Raw genomic sequence first — 15000 nt, 5'->3', positions numbered from 1 at the left:
GAAAGAGTGAGAAAAAAGAGAGAGAAAGAGAGAGAGAGAGAGAGAGAGAGAGAGAGAGAGAGTGAGAATGTGAGGGGCAGGGACTGGATAGACATGCTGTGTTAGACCTAGTGATGCACCAAGTGCACACACACACACACACACACACACACACACACACACACACACACACACACACACACACACACACACACACACACACACACACACACACGGTAATCCTCTGGTCAGCAGGGTGGTGTACCAGACACAGTGGCTCTTAGGGTGAGCGCAATGGGCCAAACTGTTGAACCCCAGGTGCTGTTGCTCTGCATTACAGAGATCTCCTGGTGTGTGTGTGTGTGTGTGTGTGTGTGTGTTCCTGTGCAGAGGCACTAGCCCATAAGTAAAGGAAATGGTGCACCCTGAGGAGTTCCAACTCTAGAGAGTGTGTGCTTGTGAGAAGGAAAGAGAGAGAGAGAGTGAAACACACACACACACACACACCGAGGGAGCTAGAGAAGAGAGAAGAGAGAGATGGAAGAGAGGGAAAAAAGTGAGAGAGACTGAGCTAGAGAAAAAAGAGAGACTGAGAGATGTGGCCTCATTTAAAACTCATGAAGTCCTCCTTTAAGCTTTTGCTTCCTGCTACGGATGGAGAGTTCTGTTCCCAAACAACCGTGTCGTCGTGGCGATGATCCGCCTCTTCCATGTTCTGGTCACCTCCCTGTTTGTGCCCCTCAGTGCGTAGCACTCGTCACCATGGCTACCAATAATTAGAACTCCTGGGTACCTCTCTCTCTCTCTATTACTCTCTTCTTTCCCTTTCTCTTTTCCTCCCTCACTATTCATTCTCCCTCTCCCCTCCTCTCCTCTCCCTCTCCCCTCCTCTCCCCTCCCACTCTCTTTCTCTCCCTCTCCCCTCCTCTCCCTCTCCCCTCCTCTCCTCTCCCTCTCCTCCTCCTCCTCTCCTTTCTCTCCTCCTCCCTCCTCCCTCTCCTCCCTCTCCTCTCCTCTCCTCCTCCCCCCTCCTCTCTTCCTCCCTCACCTCTCCTCTCCTCCTCTCCTCCTCCTCCTCCTCCTCTCCTCTCTCTTCCTCTCCCTCTCTCTCTTCCTCTCCCCTCACCTCTCTCTCTCTCCCCTCCTCTCCCCTCACCTCTCTCTTTCTCTTCCTCCTCTCCCCTCCTCTCCCCTCCTCCTCTCCTCTCTCTCTTCCTCTCCCCTCACCTCTCTCTCTCTCCCCTCCTCTCCCCTCACCTCTCTCTTTCTCTCCTCTCCCTCCTCCTCCTCCACTCTCTTTCTCTTCCTCTCCCTCCTCTCCTCTCCTCCTCTCCTCTCTCCATCCTCTCCTCTCTCCCTCCTCCTCTCTCCTTTCTCCCTCTCTACTCCCCCATCCTCTCCTCCTCTCCTCTCTCTCTCCCTCTCTACTCCTCTCCTCTCTTCCTCTCCCTCCTCCTCTCCTCCGCTCTCTCCTCTCCTCCTCCTCCCCTCCTCTCCTCTCTCTCTCCCTCTCCCCCTCCCTCTCTCCTCTCTCCTCCTCTCCCCTCTCTCTCTCCTCCTCCTCCCCTCCCTCTCCTCCCTCTCCCTCTCCCCTCCTCTCCCTCTCCCTCTCTCTCTCCCCTCCTCTCCCCTCACCTCTCTCTCCCTCTCTTCCTCTCCCCTCACCTCTCTCTCTCTCTCTCTTCCTCTGTTGTATTGTAGATTGTTGTAATGTGTTTGCTTTGGCAATGGTGCTTTGAAGGACTCAAGCCAATAAAACTCATTTGAATTGAATTGTGTGTGTTTTGAGAATGTGAGAACCAATTGGCAGTGATTTAATGAAGAAGCATTAAACCTCATTCCCATGTGTTCTCATTTCTCTCCCTCGCTCTCTCTCTCTCTCTCTCTCTCTCATTCTCTCTCTCTCTCCCCTGGTTGTCTCCTTGTCATCCATCGCTCCCTCTCTCTCTCTCTCTCTCTCTCTCTCCCTTTCTCCTTGCTCCCCCTCTCTCTCCTCCTCCTGTGTGATATCGTGGTCGTCCATCGCTGTCTCTCTCTGTCCACCCCCTCGTCTCTGTTGTTGCCTTTATGTAACCTAGTGCAGGGCTTCCTCTAGTGCTGCCTGTGGGTGTGTGTGTGTGTGGGTGTGTGTGTGTGTGTGTGTGTGTGTGTGTGTGTGTGCGTAAGACTGATAGAGACATGAGCACTCTCCAAGTGCACTCTCTCTAAGCACACTCCAGTCCTGCATTACTGGAAGCGGCCAGCAGTTCCTCTGTCTGTCCTGCTGTCTGTTGTCCATGAGGCCCATCAGATGTCTGTCCTGCTGTCTGTTGTCCATGAGGCCCATCAGATGTCTGTCCTGTCTGTTGTCCATGAGGCCCATCAGATAGATAGATAGATACTTTATTGATCCCCAGGGGAAATTCAAGGTAATCAATCAATCAGATGTCTGCCCTGTCTGTTGTCCATGAGGCCCATCAGATAGATAGATAGATAGATAGATAGATAGATAGATAGATAGATAGATAGATAGATAGATAGATAGATAGATAGATAGATAGATAGATAGATAGATAGATAGATAGATAGATACTTTATTGATCCCCAGGGGAAATTCAAGGTAATCAATCAATCAGATGTCTGCCCCAGATGTAGATGTAGATGGATAGATAGATAGATAGATAGATAGATCAGATGATAGATGTCTTTATTGGATCCCCAGGGGAAATTCAAGGTAATCAATCAATCAGATGTCTGCCCTGTCTGTTGTCCATCAGATGTCTGTCCTGTCTGTTGTCCATGAGGCCCACCAGATGTCTGTCCTGTCTGTTGTCCATGAGGCCCATCATCTGTCTGTCCTGTCTGTGTTGTTCAAGAGGCCCATCAGCTGTCATATAAGACCTACAAACCTGAAACCAAAGGTCCCCCACGTAGAGGACAGCTGGTCTTGAGTGGGGATATCTAGCGTCTGAGGGACATTGTGGACTGTTCTTGAGTGGGGATAGCTTGTGTTTGAGGGATATTGTGGACTGTGCTTCTTGTACTCCTTGAGTAACCAGAGAGTGTAAAAATGGTCAAAATGATTGTGTAAATTTTAACAATTGGTAGTCGTTGTTGTTCCACAGTGCTATGGGGAAATGCACGTCAGAGTAGACCTCTCCACAGTATGAGCAGATCTGTAAAATGCACGTCAGTAGAGTAGAGCTCTCCACAGTATAAGCAGATCTGTAAAATGCACATCAGTAGAGTAGAGCTCTCCTATGAGCAGATCTGTAAAATGCACGTCAGAGTAGACCTCTCCACAGTATGAGCAGATCTGTAAAATGCACGTCAGTAGAGTAGACCTCTCCACAGTTGGAGCAGATATGTAAAATGCACGTCAGTAGAGTAGACCTCTCCACAGCATGAGCAGATCTGTAACCGTATTGATCATTGGATCAATTCATCACACAATGCACAAAAGAGCTCATCCTCACTCACTCCAGATATAATCCCAGGCTTTCAGACTCTGAGGCAGTGCGTTTGGCATGTCTATCGAAGGGCAGTGCGTTTGGCATGTCTATCTAATGGCATGAGAAATCAAATCAGTCCATCCTAGTGTCATGTACTGGCCATCCAACTCAGTGGCCCTGTAGGACCAACATTCTTATGAGAAGCCATCATGGAAATGCAATAACTGAATATGTACTCCCTCTAAGAACCAATGTGAGGTTATCTAGGGGCCTACAAATTAATAGTGTAAAGAGGTGACCCAGGAAGATGTTTTTTAAAAAGATTTATTGATTGTATAACTCAACCTCATGAGCTGAAGTCAGTTCAGCGGTAAGTGCTTTAATATCTCATCTGAATCTGTCTCTCTGTCCCGTGGCAGGAGTCCAATCAGACTTGGGATAGCGGGACGGTACAGATCGCCAACATGCCGGTCGCCTCGTCAAGCTCGGACTCGGGTAAGTGACTTTACCTCTCTTTTGTCTATCTAGCCATCTCAGCAGAGTCACAAGGAAGGACTACATACATGGGATCAGTAAATAGCAAGAGGATCAATATCTTATCTCTCTCTCTCTCTCTCTCTCTCTCTCTCTCTCTCTCTCACTCTCACACTCACACTCACACTCACACTCACCGCATGATATGCCCACCTGAGACACACACACACACACACCGCATGATATGTCCAACTGAGACACACACACACTCACTCACCGCATGATATGTCCAACTGAGACACACACACACACACACTCACTCACTCACCGCATGATATGTCCACCTGAGAGACACACACACACACACACACACATACACCGTATCGTATGACGACCTTGGCACACACCATATGATACAACCTGAATTCCAAAAAGTTGGGACGCTTTGTGAAACGTGAATAAAAAAAGAATGCTATGAATTACAAATCATGTCAACCCTATATTTAATTGAGAATAGTTCAAAGACAACATATCAACTGTTGTAGGAGAGAAACTTGACTATTTCATGGAATATATAAGCACATTTTTAATTTGATGCCAGCAACACATCTCAAAAAAGTTGGGACTGGGGCCACCTGTGTGTGCAAATGATGAAACAATATAAGAATAATGTTCCCATGGTTTCCATGGTTTCCATTCAATGTATGGACGCAAAGATACCCAACATTCAACACTGATACAAATGAAACCATGGGAACAATCCCCTCCCCACGCCCCATGGAATTGCGAAGGATTTTAGGATTTCATCATCTACAGTACATAATACAATTAAAATATTTAGAGAATCCAGAGAAACCTTTAAAACAAGAGACAGGGCTGAAAATAAATATTGGATGGCAGTGGTCTTTTGGGCCTCAGATGGCACTGCATTAAAACCAGATCTGTTTCTGTAAAAAAAATCATTGTCTATTTATTCAGCAGTTATTATGATGTCAGGAACATGTATGGTTCATTTTGAAAGAAGGGAAGTTATTCACATTTTGAAATAATAGTGCCTTCATGAGCGTCGATTATAATGGACACTAGGACCAAAATACTATGATGGAGATAGTGGAGAGAATTCTGTATAGGATGGATGGGTCAGATTTGGAGCGATTTGTAAGATGTTTTTTTTTTTAGCATAAATAGATAGGAAATCACAACCAAAAATAAATTGGAGGACACTTTTTTTTTTTTGGGGGTTCTCAGGTGGATATGGGGTACACTAAAATGGCGGCTACCTGTGTCGGTTACTTACGGATACACACCATTTGATATATGGGGTACACTAAAATGGAGGCTGCCTGCGTTGGTCTACGTATTGTCATGCACTTTATTATATTTGTGGTTCACTAAAGCAGTAACTGTTTGTCCACTTAGGGGCATAAACCATGTGATATGTGGGTAAATTAAGGCAATGGCCCTCTGTCTACTTATAGTCATGCACCTTATGATGTGTCTACTTATAGTCATGCACCTTATGATGTGTGGGACACCGTAGCATGGCCACTGTCATCAGGATGTTGTAACCATGACACCGTAGCATGGCCACTGTCATCAGTATGTTGTAACCATGACATCCATCTCAGAAATGTGTTCACCTCCAGAGAAGACTAACGGGATGCCATCAAGTGTTTGGAAGTTATACCAGCAGAGTGAGTCATTTGGATAAAATCTCTGGATTTCTGGAATTTCTTCCATTCATTTGGACATACAAATATAGCCCGTATATAGCCTAAAAAAATGTAATAGATATTAATTTATTTGTTTTTGTCTTGATGTCTCTGTGTCGAGCGCTTTGGGTTCCACTTTGTGCATATACTGTAAATTGCGCTAATTGCGCTATATAAATAAACTTGCTAAAACTCTTATTAACTATAGTTTTATAGTCTAGTTGATTCATAATTTTCTTCATCTTTAAATGGTATCGTAAACACTGTGGCTTGTTAGTAATTATATTACCAACAATGGTAGGCTGCTTGTCTGGCAATGTGAGACACAATCACTGCAAGATAGAGCTTTGTTTTCTCTAGCCTTCAATGTTTGATCCTCTCTCCAAATTTGGATATGTGTGTGTGTTTCTGTGTGTGTTTGTGTGTGTGTGTGTGACTGACTTGTGTGTGTGTGTGTGTGTGTGTGTGTGCGTGTGTGACTGTGTGTGGGCTTTAAGACTCCAGTCTAAGAGAGGTGAGTAGAGTGGTCTGGTGATGAGTTGATCTTCTCCCACTGTGGGAACAGACTCCGCTTCTCTCTCTAAACGTGACGCTCCACACTGTTGAGCAATGTGACATGACATGACGTGTGGTGAGTGTGCCGTTGTGTGCACCACTGCCACACTGTTGAGCAACGTGACGTGACGTGACGTGACGTGACGTGACGTGACGTGTGGTGAGTGTGCCGTTGTGTGCACCACTGCCACACTGTTGAGCAACATGACGTGACGTGACGTGTGGTGAGTGTGCCGTTGTGTGCACCACAGCCACACTGTTGAGCAATGTGACGTGACGTGACGTGACGTGTGGTGAGTGTGCCGTTGTGTGCACCACTGCCACACTGTTGAGCAATGTGACGTGACATGACGTGACGTGTGGTGAGTGTGCCGTTGTGTGCACCACTGCCACACTGTTGAGCAACGTGACGTGACATGACGTGACGTGACGTGTGGTGAGTGTGCCGTTGTGTGCACCACTGCCACACTGTTGAGCAACGTGATGTGACGTGACGTGTGGTGAGTGTGCCGTTGTGTGCACCACTGCCACACTGTTGAGCAACGTGACGTGACATGACGTGACGTGACATGTGGTGAGTGTGCCGTTGTGTGCACCACTGCCACACTCTTGAGCAATGTGACGTGACATGACGTGACGTGTGGTGAGTGTGCCGTTGTGTGTATTCAGTCCTCTCATGGCACGCTCCTTGTTTAGGGTTTATTTCTGTCAGATGTCAGTACTTAAAAAGCCAGTGGTGTGTTTCTGACAAGCGCTGTGAGTGTGTGTGTGTGTGTGTGTGTGTGTGTGTGTGTGTGTGTGTGTGTGTTGTGCAGTCTGTTGTTGATGGTGTGCAAACGGTGTGAAGCGTGTCAGTGATGCAGCGTGCCCTTTATCGCCTCAAAAAAGAGACCTGTCATCACAGCTGCCTGCAAGCGTGTAATCGCATTCTCTCAGCACACACACACACACACACACACAGTCCTGATGTGAGACCACGAATCTCTCTCTCTCTCTATCTATATGTGTGTGTGTGTGTGTGTGTGTGTGTGTGTGACTCAGGAGTGAGTGTGAAGTTTGTGCAAAAAATTAAATGTGTCACTGGGAGTGTTTATTTTTGTGGAAGCTGCTCAAATTTGTGTCAACTAAAGCATCACATGGCAGGAGAAGGGGGCGGGGGTGATTTTACTGGAAGATAAGGGATGAAAACATTTTAATTAGTTAAATTCATTCATATGAGGAAATAATTTACTCAGTCATGGAAGAGAAGTGTAACTACCCCCTTTTTAGCCTACTTAAATACAGATTAATATGTTCAATAATGTCTAGTCAGTACAACATATAAAGGAAGGTCTATAGATAGAAATTGTGAAAATAAAATATGTAGATAGTTTGGTCTTTTCATGTAGCCTTGGCAACTATCTAGTAGGCTATAGGCCTGAATACGGTAATATGCACATGAATTGACACTTGTTAAACTCACCTCAACAATGATTTTTTGCAATCATTTAACCCGCCATGGGTAATGCTAAAGTCACTGTTACAAACAGTGCAGTGTGCAAGACTAGGCCTATCATTATGTTTTACTCTTATGAGACAAGGGTAGCCTACACTTTGAAATGGGTCTTACATTTTCCTTATTTTGAGGCACTGACTCTACCATGACGCTCCTGTTTCTATACACTGAACTGATTCATTAAGTTCGGGAGAAAAGAGATAAAAGCCCGCCTACACTGAAAACTGATTGGTTGATTTAGCGAAACAGGCCAATCAGGATGCTCTCTGTCTTGGATGCCCTCAGACACACACGCACCACCCCTGTCTCTCTCTCCCGTCGTGTGCACGCTACACTCAGATGCACACGCGGTCTCGCATGCGAACTCTTGATCGCTCACTATAGATTCCGGGAGATTTTATCTAATTTGCGGGCGTCAGGAAGCAGCTATCAATATGCGGGATACTCACGGAACTTCCGGGAGACTTGGAATGTCTGTGTTTAGCTGTATAAAGATAAGGGGCTAGGCTAACTGTTCTTTTGAGTGGCATCTGATCTGTCTGTCGGCACCCTGTAGTGAGGATGCAGTCTTTGCCTCATTATCCATGCTGAAGTAGCCTGGCCTTGCCTTCCTACGTACTTCCGCTCGATTTTCATCTCCCTCCAAGACTCCGTCTGGGATTCCGTCCATTGGCCTCGCTCGCAACGGAGAATTTGGCTCCGAGCCAATCAGCGAGCAGGAGGCGGGAGTTGTGAGAGACGACGTCGAGATTCTGTGCTGTGTTTGAATTGTAGTCCTCGAGGAGTTGGCAATGGCATAAGTTAATGAAGCAATTCAGTCCGTGCTGGCTACGCTTCCAAATATTCAGGAATTGAAGTCCGAACAAAAGGAGTGTTTAACACATTTTATTTCGGGCAAAGATGTCGTGGCCCTACTCCCTACGGTATATTAAATTACAGCATGTGCGGCAGACCCAGTTTGAACGAAGAGGCGTGTTTTCAATGATCACATCTAGCTTTGACAATTGTGATGATATTGTAGCGCCGAGGCTATTTGCCCCCGTGTTGGGCTTTCCCCTGCGTTCCCCTGTGTCTTCAGGAGTGTGCGTGTGTGTGTGTGCGAATGTTTGTGTCTCCCTCTCCTTCCTGTGTCATAGAATGTGTCAATGAGTTCTGATGTGTTTTGATTGGGGGGAGGTGTCCGGGAGGGAATATTTTGGGTTCAGATAGGTTAGCGATTGATAAGGGAAGAGGATTGAATAGGGGGTTCTAAGACGTCTAGTAAGTTTAGTCAGAGTAGAAGTGTATTATGTGCGAGTGAGTTGTGTTGCGTTGTGTTTTTGGCCGATGAGTGTGAATGACTAGTGATTAAGACCGTGATTTATCAGCGATCAGTTTGTTGTTTTGTAGTGGACACCTCCTGTTGCCCGTGCACTAGCCTGTACATCTATAGGAAATAAACTACCGGAGTTTTGGAATGATATATCAGCCTCCCCGTCTCCTAACTTCTCATCGGCGTTACAATATGTTATCTTCAACCTTACTTTTGAATAGTAATCTGCTATTTGCTATTCTTCCACTAACTCTTACATTTGTATCACAAAGCTGGCATCAGTCATTTACATCCATCTTGTTCGCTCTGGTGGGGAATGGTTGTTGTAGGCTATACAGCGCATGCAATTTCTGAGCGTTGTAGTGTAGCTTAGGCTACTTCACGATCGAGCTGGCACATAACATACGTCACTGCCAAACGTTAGCGATTGGGTGAAATCTGATCCAATCGTTTCAAACTTCTACAGAGTCCACGCATCTAGCTTGCAAACGTTCGTCAATAGCCGAGATCCCAGACCCTTATAGAAGCAAAACGTACCAAGGGGATGGCAAATGGCCAGGCTAATGCTGAAGTCACACGCTGTGCGTTCCAACATTTCTCAGTCTTAATAGAGTACCGAAGTGTGACGTAGCGTTTCCATAATGGCAGAATCACTGGATCTAAACAAACTTTCGAAGTGGCTTAAATAGCATTGAATGTAGACATGTGACATAATTTCTAAAAATAAATATATCCAAAAAACGTGTTTTACCTACTAGGTAAAAAATTGGTTACTATACTATGGTTAGATTGGTTTGTTTAGATCCAGAAATTGCTGCCTTGACAACGCTACGTCATGGCTTCGGTACTCTATTTATTTCAAACATTGTCTTTACACAGACTAGAGTCTGTGCTGATGGACAGGTGTCAGTCACACAGCAGAACCTCACTTCCCCCAGTGACCACAGCAGAACCTCACTTCCCCCAGTGACCACAGCAGAACCTCACTTCCCCCCTGCCTTCCTCCTCTCCAGCTGGGAGGAAACATCAAGCCTTTCCGCGTCTCCTCCCCCTCGTACTTCTTCTCCTCCTCCCCCCTGAGTGCAGCTCTGGTGAGAAGTCCGGGGAGGCTGACAGCCGTCCACTTAGAGAGGGAGTGAGATGGAGAAGAGAGAGAGAGATGGAGAAGAGAGATGGAGAAAGGGAGGGGAGACAGAGAGAGAGTGCGAGAGAGGGGAGAGGGAGAGAAGCAGAGGAACAAGAGAGAGAGAGTGAGTGAGTGAGAAAGAGAGAGAGAGAGAGAGCGAGTGAGGCAAGGGAAAACCCCTGGGAGGTTAAGGGAGAGGAAAAGACTCCGGCAAGATCAGCTAAACAGCCTCTCTAACAAAACACTTCAGAGAGAGACAGACACAGAGACAGGGAGATAGAGAGAGAGAGAGGGGGGAATAAGGAGAGAGAAGGGAATAGAGTGAGATAGTGGATGTGGGAAAGCGAAAATCACAGTCAGTGAGAGAAGAAAGCGAGTGAATGAGAGAAAGACGTGAGGAGAGAGAGAGAAAAAGAGAGAGAGCTAGAGTGAAAGATAAGAAAGGGAGAAAGTGAGACAGAGGGAGGCCTGGAAGTTTTGGCTCCTCATTAGTCTGCTCCTCCAGCTCTTGTGTGTGTGTGTGTGTGTGTGTCGGTGCAGTGTGTGTGTGTGTGTGTGTGTCGGTGCAGTGTGTGTGTGTGTGTGTGTGTGTGTGTCGGTGTTGTGTGTGTGTGTGTGTGTGTGTGTGTGTGTGTGTGTGTTGTGTGTGTGTGTGTCAGGGTTGGGTGTGTGTGTGTGTGTGTGTGTGTGTGTGTGTCAGGGTTGGGTGTGTCGGTGTTGTGTGTGTGTGTGTGTGTGTGTGTGGGTGGGTTGTGTGTGTGTGTGTGTGTGTGTGTGTGTGTGGTCTGCTGGTGGGTGAGTAAATGGCTGGCAGCTTCTTCCACTGGCGCTCTCAGGAAGAGCTGGGCTCTGCAAGCTCACTGCTGGGGTCAGACCTCCTACATGGACACGGTAAGACACCCAAGGGCCGTGTGTGTGTGTGTGTGTGTGTGTGTGTGTGTGTGTGTGTGTGTATGGGAGCTGTAAGAGAGGAAGCTGGTATGAGAGCTGTTGAGATGAAAAGATAATGAAGATAATGATTCAGGCTAATTGTATGTTGTCAGTTGTAATGATGCTATAAAAAATGACGTTCAGAGGGTGTCACACGTGGTGAAGCCTAACAGCATCTCTGCACTGACGAACAAACGTATTTTGTTCTAAAGATATATTTAATTTGATAGATTAACCTAGCATACTTCATAAATATATATTTTATTTTATAGATTAACCTAGCATATTTCATAAAATTTAATTGGATAGATTAACCTAGCATACTTCATAAATATATAATACATTTGATAGATTAACCTAGCATACTTAATAAATATATATTTAATTTGATAGATTAAGCTAGCATACTTAATAAATATATATTTAATTTGATAGATTAAGCTAGCATACTGTATTTCATTCTCAGCATAGGAACACACTGTACAGTTGTTGTGGTCACTCTGTTGACATTCTGTAAGTTAGTTGTTGTTGTTGATACTGGTAATGATGCTGTATTGCATGTTGTTGTTGATGTTGTTGATGCTGGTAATGATGCTGTATTAATTGTTGTTGTTGATGCTGGTGATGATGCTATATTGCATGGTGTTGTTGATGCTGATAATGATGCTGTATTGCATTGTTGTTGTTGATGCTGGTAATGATGCTGTATTGCATTGTTGTTGTTGTTGATGTTGTTGTTGATGCTGGTAATGATGCTGTATTGCATTGTTGTTGTTGATGCTGGTAATGATGGCATATTGTATATTGATTGTGCTCAGTGGGATGGCTTTAATTCACAGCCCACATGGATGAAATGCGAGATGACCCTGGTCACCTCAGAGAAGCGAGCTCCATCTGCATGCATGCAGTCTGGCCCTCAGGGCTGCACCAGATCAGGGCCGCATCTGGGCCACACATAGGCCAGATCTACTGTGTAGAGTGTGAGGTCCTGTCAGAACGATGCTTGGTGAGAGTATAGCCTACTCATAATCACTATTGTGGAGTTCAAATGTAACACCCACTGCTGGTCAGGTTACGATCTGTTTTGATGTGGCTCATACCTTTTATGTTTTGAGTTTTTCAGTGCACCATTCCATCAGCTACATATCAGGATTTGTTTACTACTGTAAATTCATCGCAGACTGACTTATTTCACCAGATAAATATATTGGCATCTATTTGAATAGGCCGGTATTATCTGAGTCCATCTATTTGAATAGGCCGGTATTATGCGATTCCATGACACAGATCTGTGGCAGCATTGTCAGTGTGCTGGGTTGCTCCAGATAGAGGGTTGCTGATTGTTGATGTATTGACATCATGCTTTATCTAGGCTGCACAGGCAAAGTGTGCTCCATAAATTATTGATGTACCTACTCAGTAATGCGGGAAGCACCTACTAGGGTACTTCGATCCCACTCTCCGCCTGTGCAGAAGAGGCTATGCTGTTGTGTGTGTGTGTGTGTGTGTGCCATAGGCTTGTGGCACACATGCGAATGATGTTTGTGTGTGATGACATGCATGTGTGAGTGTGTGTGTAAGCTTGAGCATGCGCTGTGAGTGTCTAAATGATTATGTTTTTTTGTCCACATGTGTGTGTGTGTGTGTTAGTGTGTTAGTGTGTGTGTGTGTGTGTTTCCAGCTGTGTGACGTCGGCGCTGGCATTTACTTGTGCGCATAATGGAGACAAAGCTGTTACTCTGGTGACTGCTGAGTGCCCCACGAGCACTAATTGTCTGGTTAATAGCCGCAACTCTAATTGTTTTACTGTTGCCATGACCATGGATATGGGATCTAACGGCCCACGCTGGGGCAGCCCTGCTGTAAAACGCCTCGTTTGATGAATGAACTTCCTGCGCCATGGACGACCATGACAGGAGATATACATGACATGAACGCACGGCTTGTGTTCACATGCACATCTGCATCTTTACGTTAGTGAACTCATTAATTAATGTGCAGGACATCTATTATCTAAATGGATATTTACATTTATTGACTCTGCATTAAACTCCTGTATTATTGCAATTAAACGTGCACAGTGCACTTTTTATTCAAGGTGCCTTGCAATACAGTGCAGATCCATCCTATAGGAACATCAGTATGTGTGCTCCCTATAGCACCATCAGTATGTGTGCTCCCTATAGCACCATCAGTATGTGTGCTCCCTATAGCACCATCAGTATGTGTGCTCCCTATAGCACCATCAGTATGTGTGCTCTGTATATCTGGCCCCTATAGGACCATCAGTATGTGTGCTCCCTATAGCACCATCAGTATGTGTGCTCCCTATAGGACCATCAGTATGTGTGCTCTGTATATCTGGCCCCTATAGGACCATCAGTATGTGTGCTCCCTATAGGACCATCAGTATGTGTGCTCCCTGATATCTGGCCCTTGGCGTTGGTGCTGTGAGCACCAGGCTCTACCCGGTGAACTTCAGGAGCTCATGTAGCCAGGAAGAACCTATTGTGTGTGTGTGTGTGTGTGTGTGTGTGTGTGGTGGCCAGTGCCAGTTCTGCCAACCCATTGTGTGTGTGTGTTTGTGTGTGTGTGTGTGTGTGTGTGTGTGTGTGTGTGTGGTGGCATAGTTTCTCATGTGCCAGTTCTGCCTACACAGTTCTGCCAGTCTGTCTGGTATTTCACCCCTCCCCTGACTCAATGCCAATAGTAGACACACATACTGTAAGACTAGCCTTTTGCATCCCTTTTGCATTCCTAAAGAAAATGGTTACAGAACGTTCCGTGACGTACAGAAGATTCCTGTTTTCATTTCATTATGACTATTGTGTTAGCCACCATTTGTCAGGAAACTCTTAGCCCTGACCATACCCCCTGCTAAGCTTGTCCATTGCCTGTCTCCACTCGGTCTGGAAGATACTTGAACTCAACCACTAGAAACTGAAATGCAACGGGCAAATGACAAATGATGATGCATTTGTGTTTGGTATCATTTTTAATGTCTCAGTGCGATAAGTAATAGGGTCTCAATTGTACAAATGTAAAATAAGTGTATATCTGTTTTCTGTAATCTGGGAGAAAATGGTCCATCTTCTGCTGGAAAAATCCCACCACCTTTTGGTGGTCTGATAAGGATACCCTGCTGAGACTGGGGTCTCCAGGTTTGAATACTGTCTATATGTTAATTCCTGCTTTGTAGTGTAATGCAAGATGCCCCTGTTCTGGCTGGATACTTAAGGGTGATGAAAACCCCATTCTAGGAGTTTTGCCTGCTTCTCAGGACTCCCACCTTATGTGTAGTTGGATTTAATAGGAAACCTTCTGTTTCTCAGAGCCTTCAATCGTAGTTGAAATCTTTGCCAGGTATGCTATATTTTGACCTTAGGTTTATTTTAAATTGATTGTTAAATTGCTTTGAGGTTTACCATCTATTATGTGTTTATTGGTTAACTGTAGTGTATGATTATTCCTGATACTAAAATAAATTGTTATATTGATTAACAATCTGTAGCAATCTCTCTTGTGGTTACGGTAAGGAATGTATGATGAACAGTATTTGGTGAAGAGGTAATCCGTTGGAATAGCCTATATATTACGGATTGGTGGTTGATTCAACCATGGTAGATATGTGACTAGTATTTAAGATATAAATGGAGTCAGATGGTCAACTAATTAATAATAGTTCAATTAAATCTCATTGAAGCACCGGATAGGACAGAACACGTATTTTCTGGGAATTGTGCTACAATTTCCCGGTTTTCAGTGTGGTGACCCCGACGTGATACACACATACACATCTCACCCCTCCCCTAACTCACTCCATGCCAATTCAATTTCAAGCGTTGTCTGCCATGCTGAAAGAGAAGACATAAATGACTTATTAGACAAGGCATGGCTTTGGACCAGACATGGCATCCAACCACAACAACAACCATAGTCACAACAATAACAACAACAACTCCTCTAGCAAATGAGTTCAAGATGAA

The 15000-nt window shown here is 45.3% G+C and overlaps 1 protein-coding gene across 2 annotated transcripts in view; it reads left to right on the top strand.

The window, feature by feature from the left end:
- The window catches only part of mpp2b (MAGUK p55 scaffold protein 2b), a 75750-nt gene that overhangs the window by 9529 nt on the left and 51221 nt on the right, over positions 1 to 15000 (top strand). For both annotated transcript variants that reach the window (XM_048246139.1, XM_048246140.1), the window contains exon 2: positions 3830 to 3905. In XM_048246139.1, coding sequence (XP_048102096.1) covers positions 3875 to 3905 — 31 coding nt within the window. In that variant the 5' untranslated portion in view covers positions 3830 to 3874. The remainder of the gene's footprint in view (positions 1 to 3829; positions 3906 to 15000) is intronic.

Source organism: Alosa alosa, chromosome 6, assembly GCF_017589495.1.
Source record: "Alosa alosa isolate M-15738 ecotype Scorff River chromosome 6, AALO_Geno_1.1, whole genome shotgun sequence".
NCBI classification, from domain to species: Eukaryota; Metazoa; Chordata; class Actinopteri; order Clupeiformes; family Clupeidae; genus Alosa; species Alosa alosa.
The sequence above is the reverse complement of the archived record's forward strand: the minus strand, read 5'-3'. Positions and strand labels throughout refer to the sequence as shown.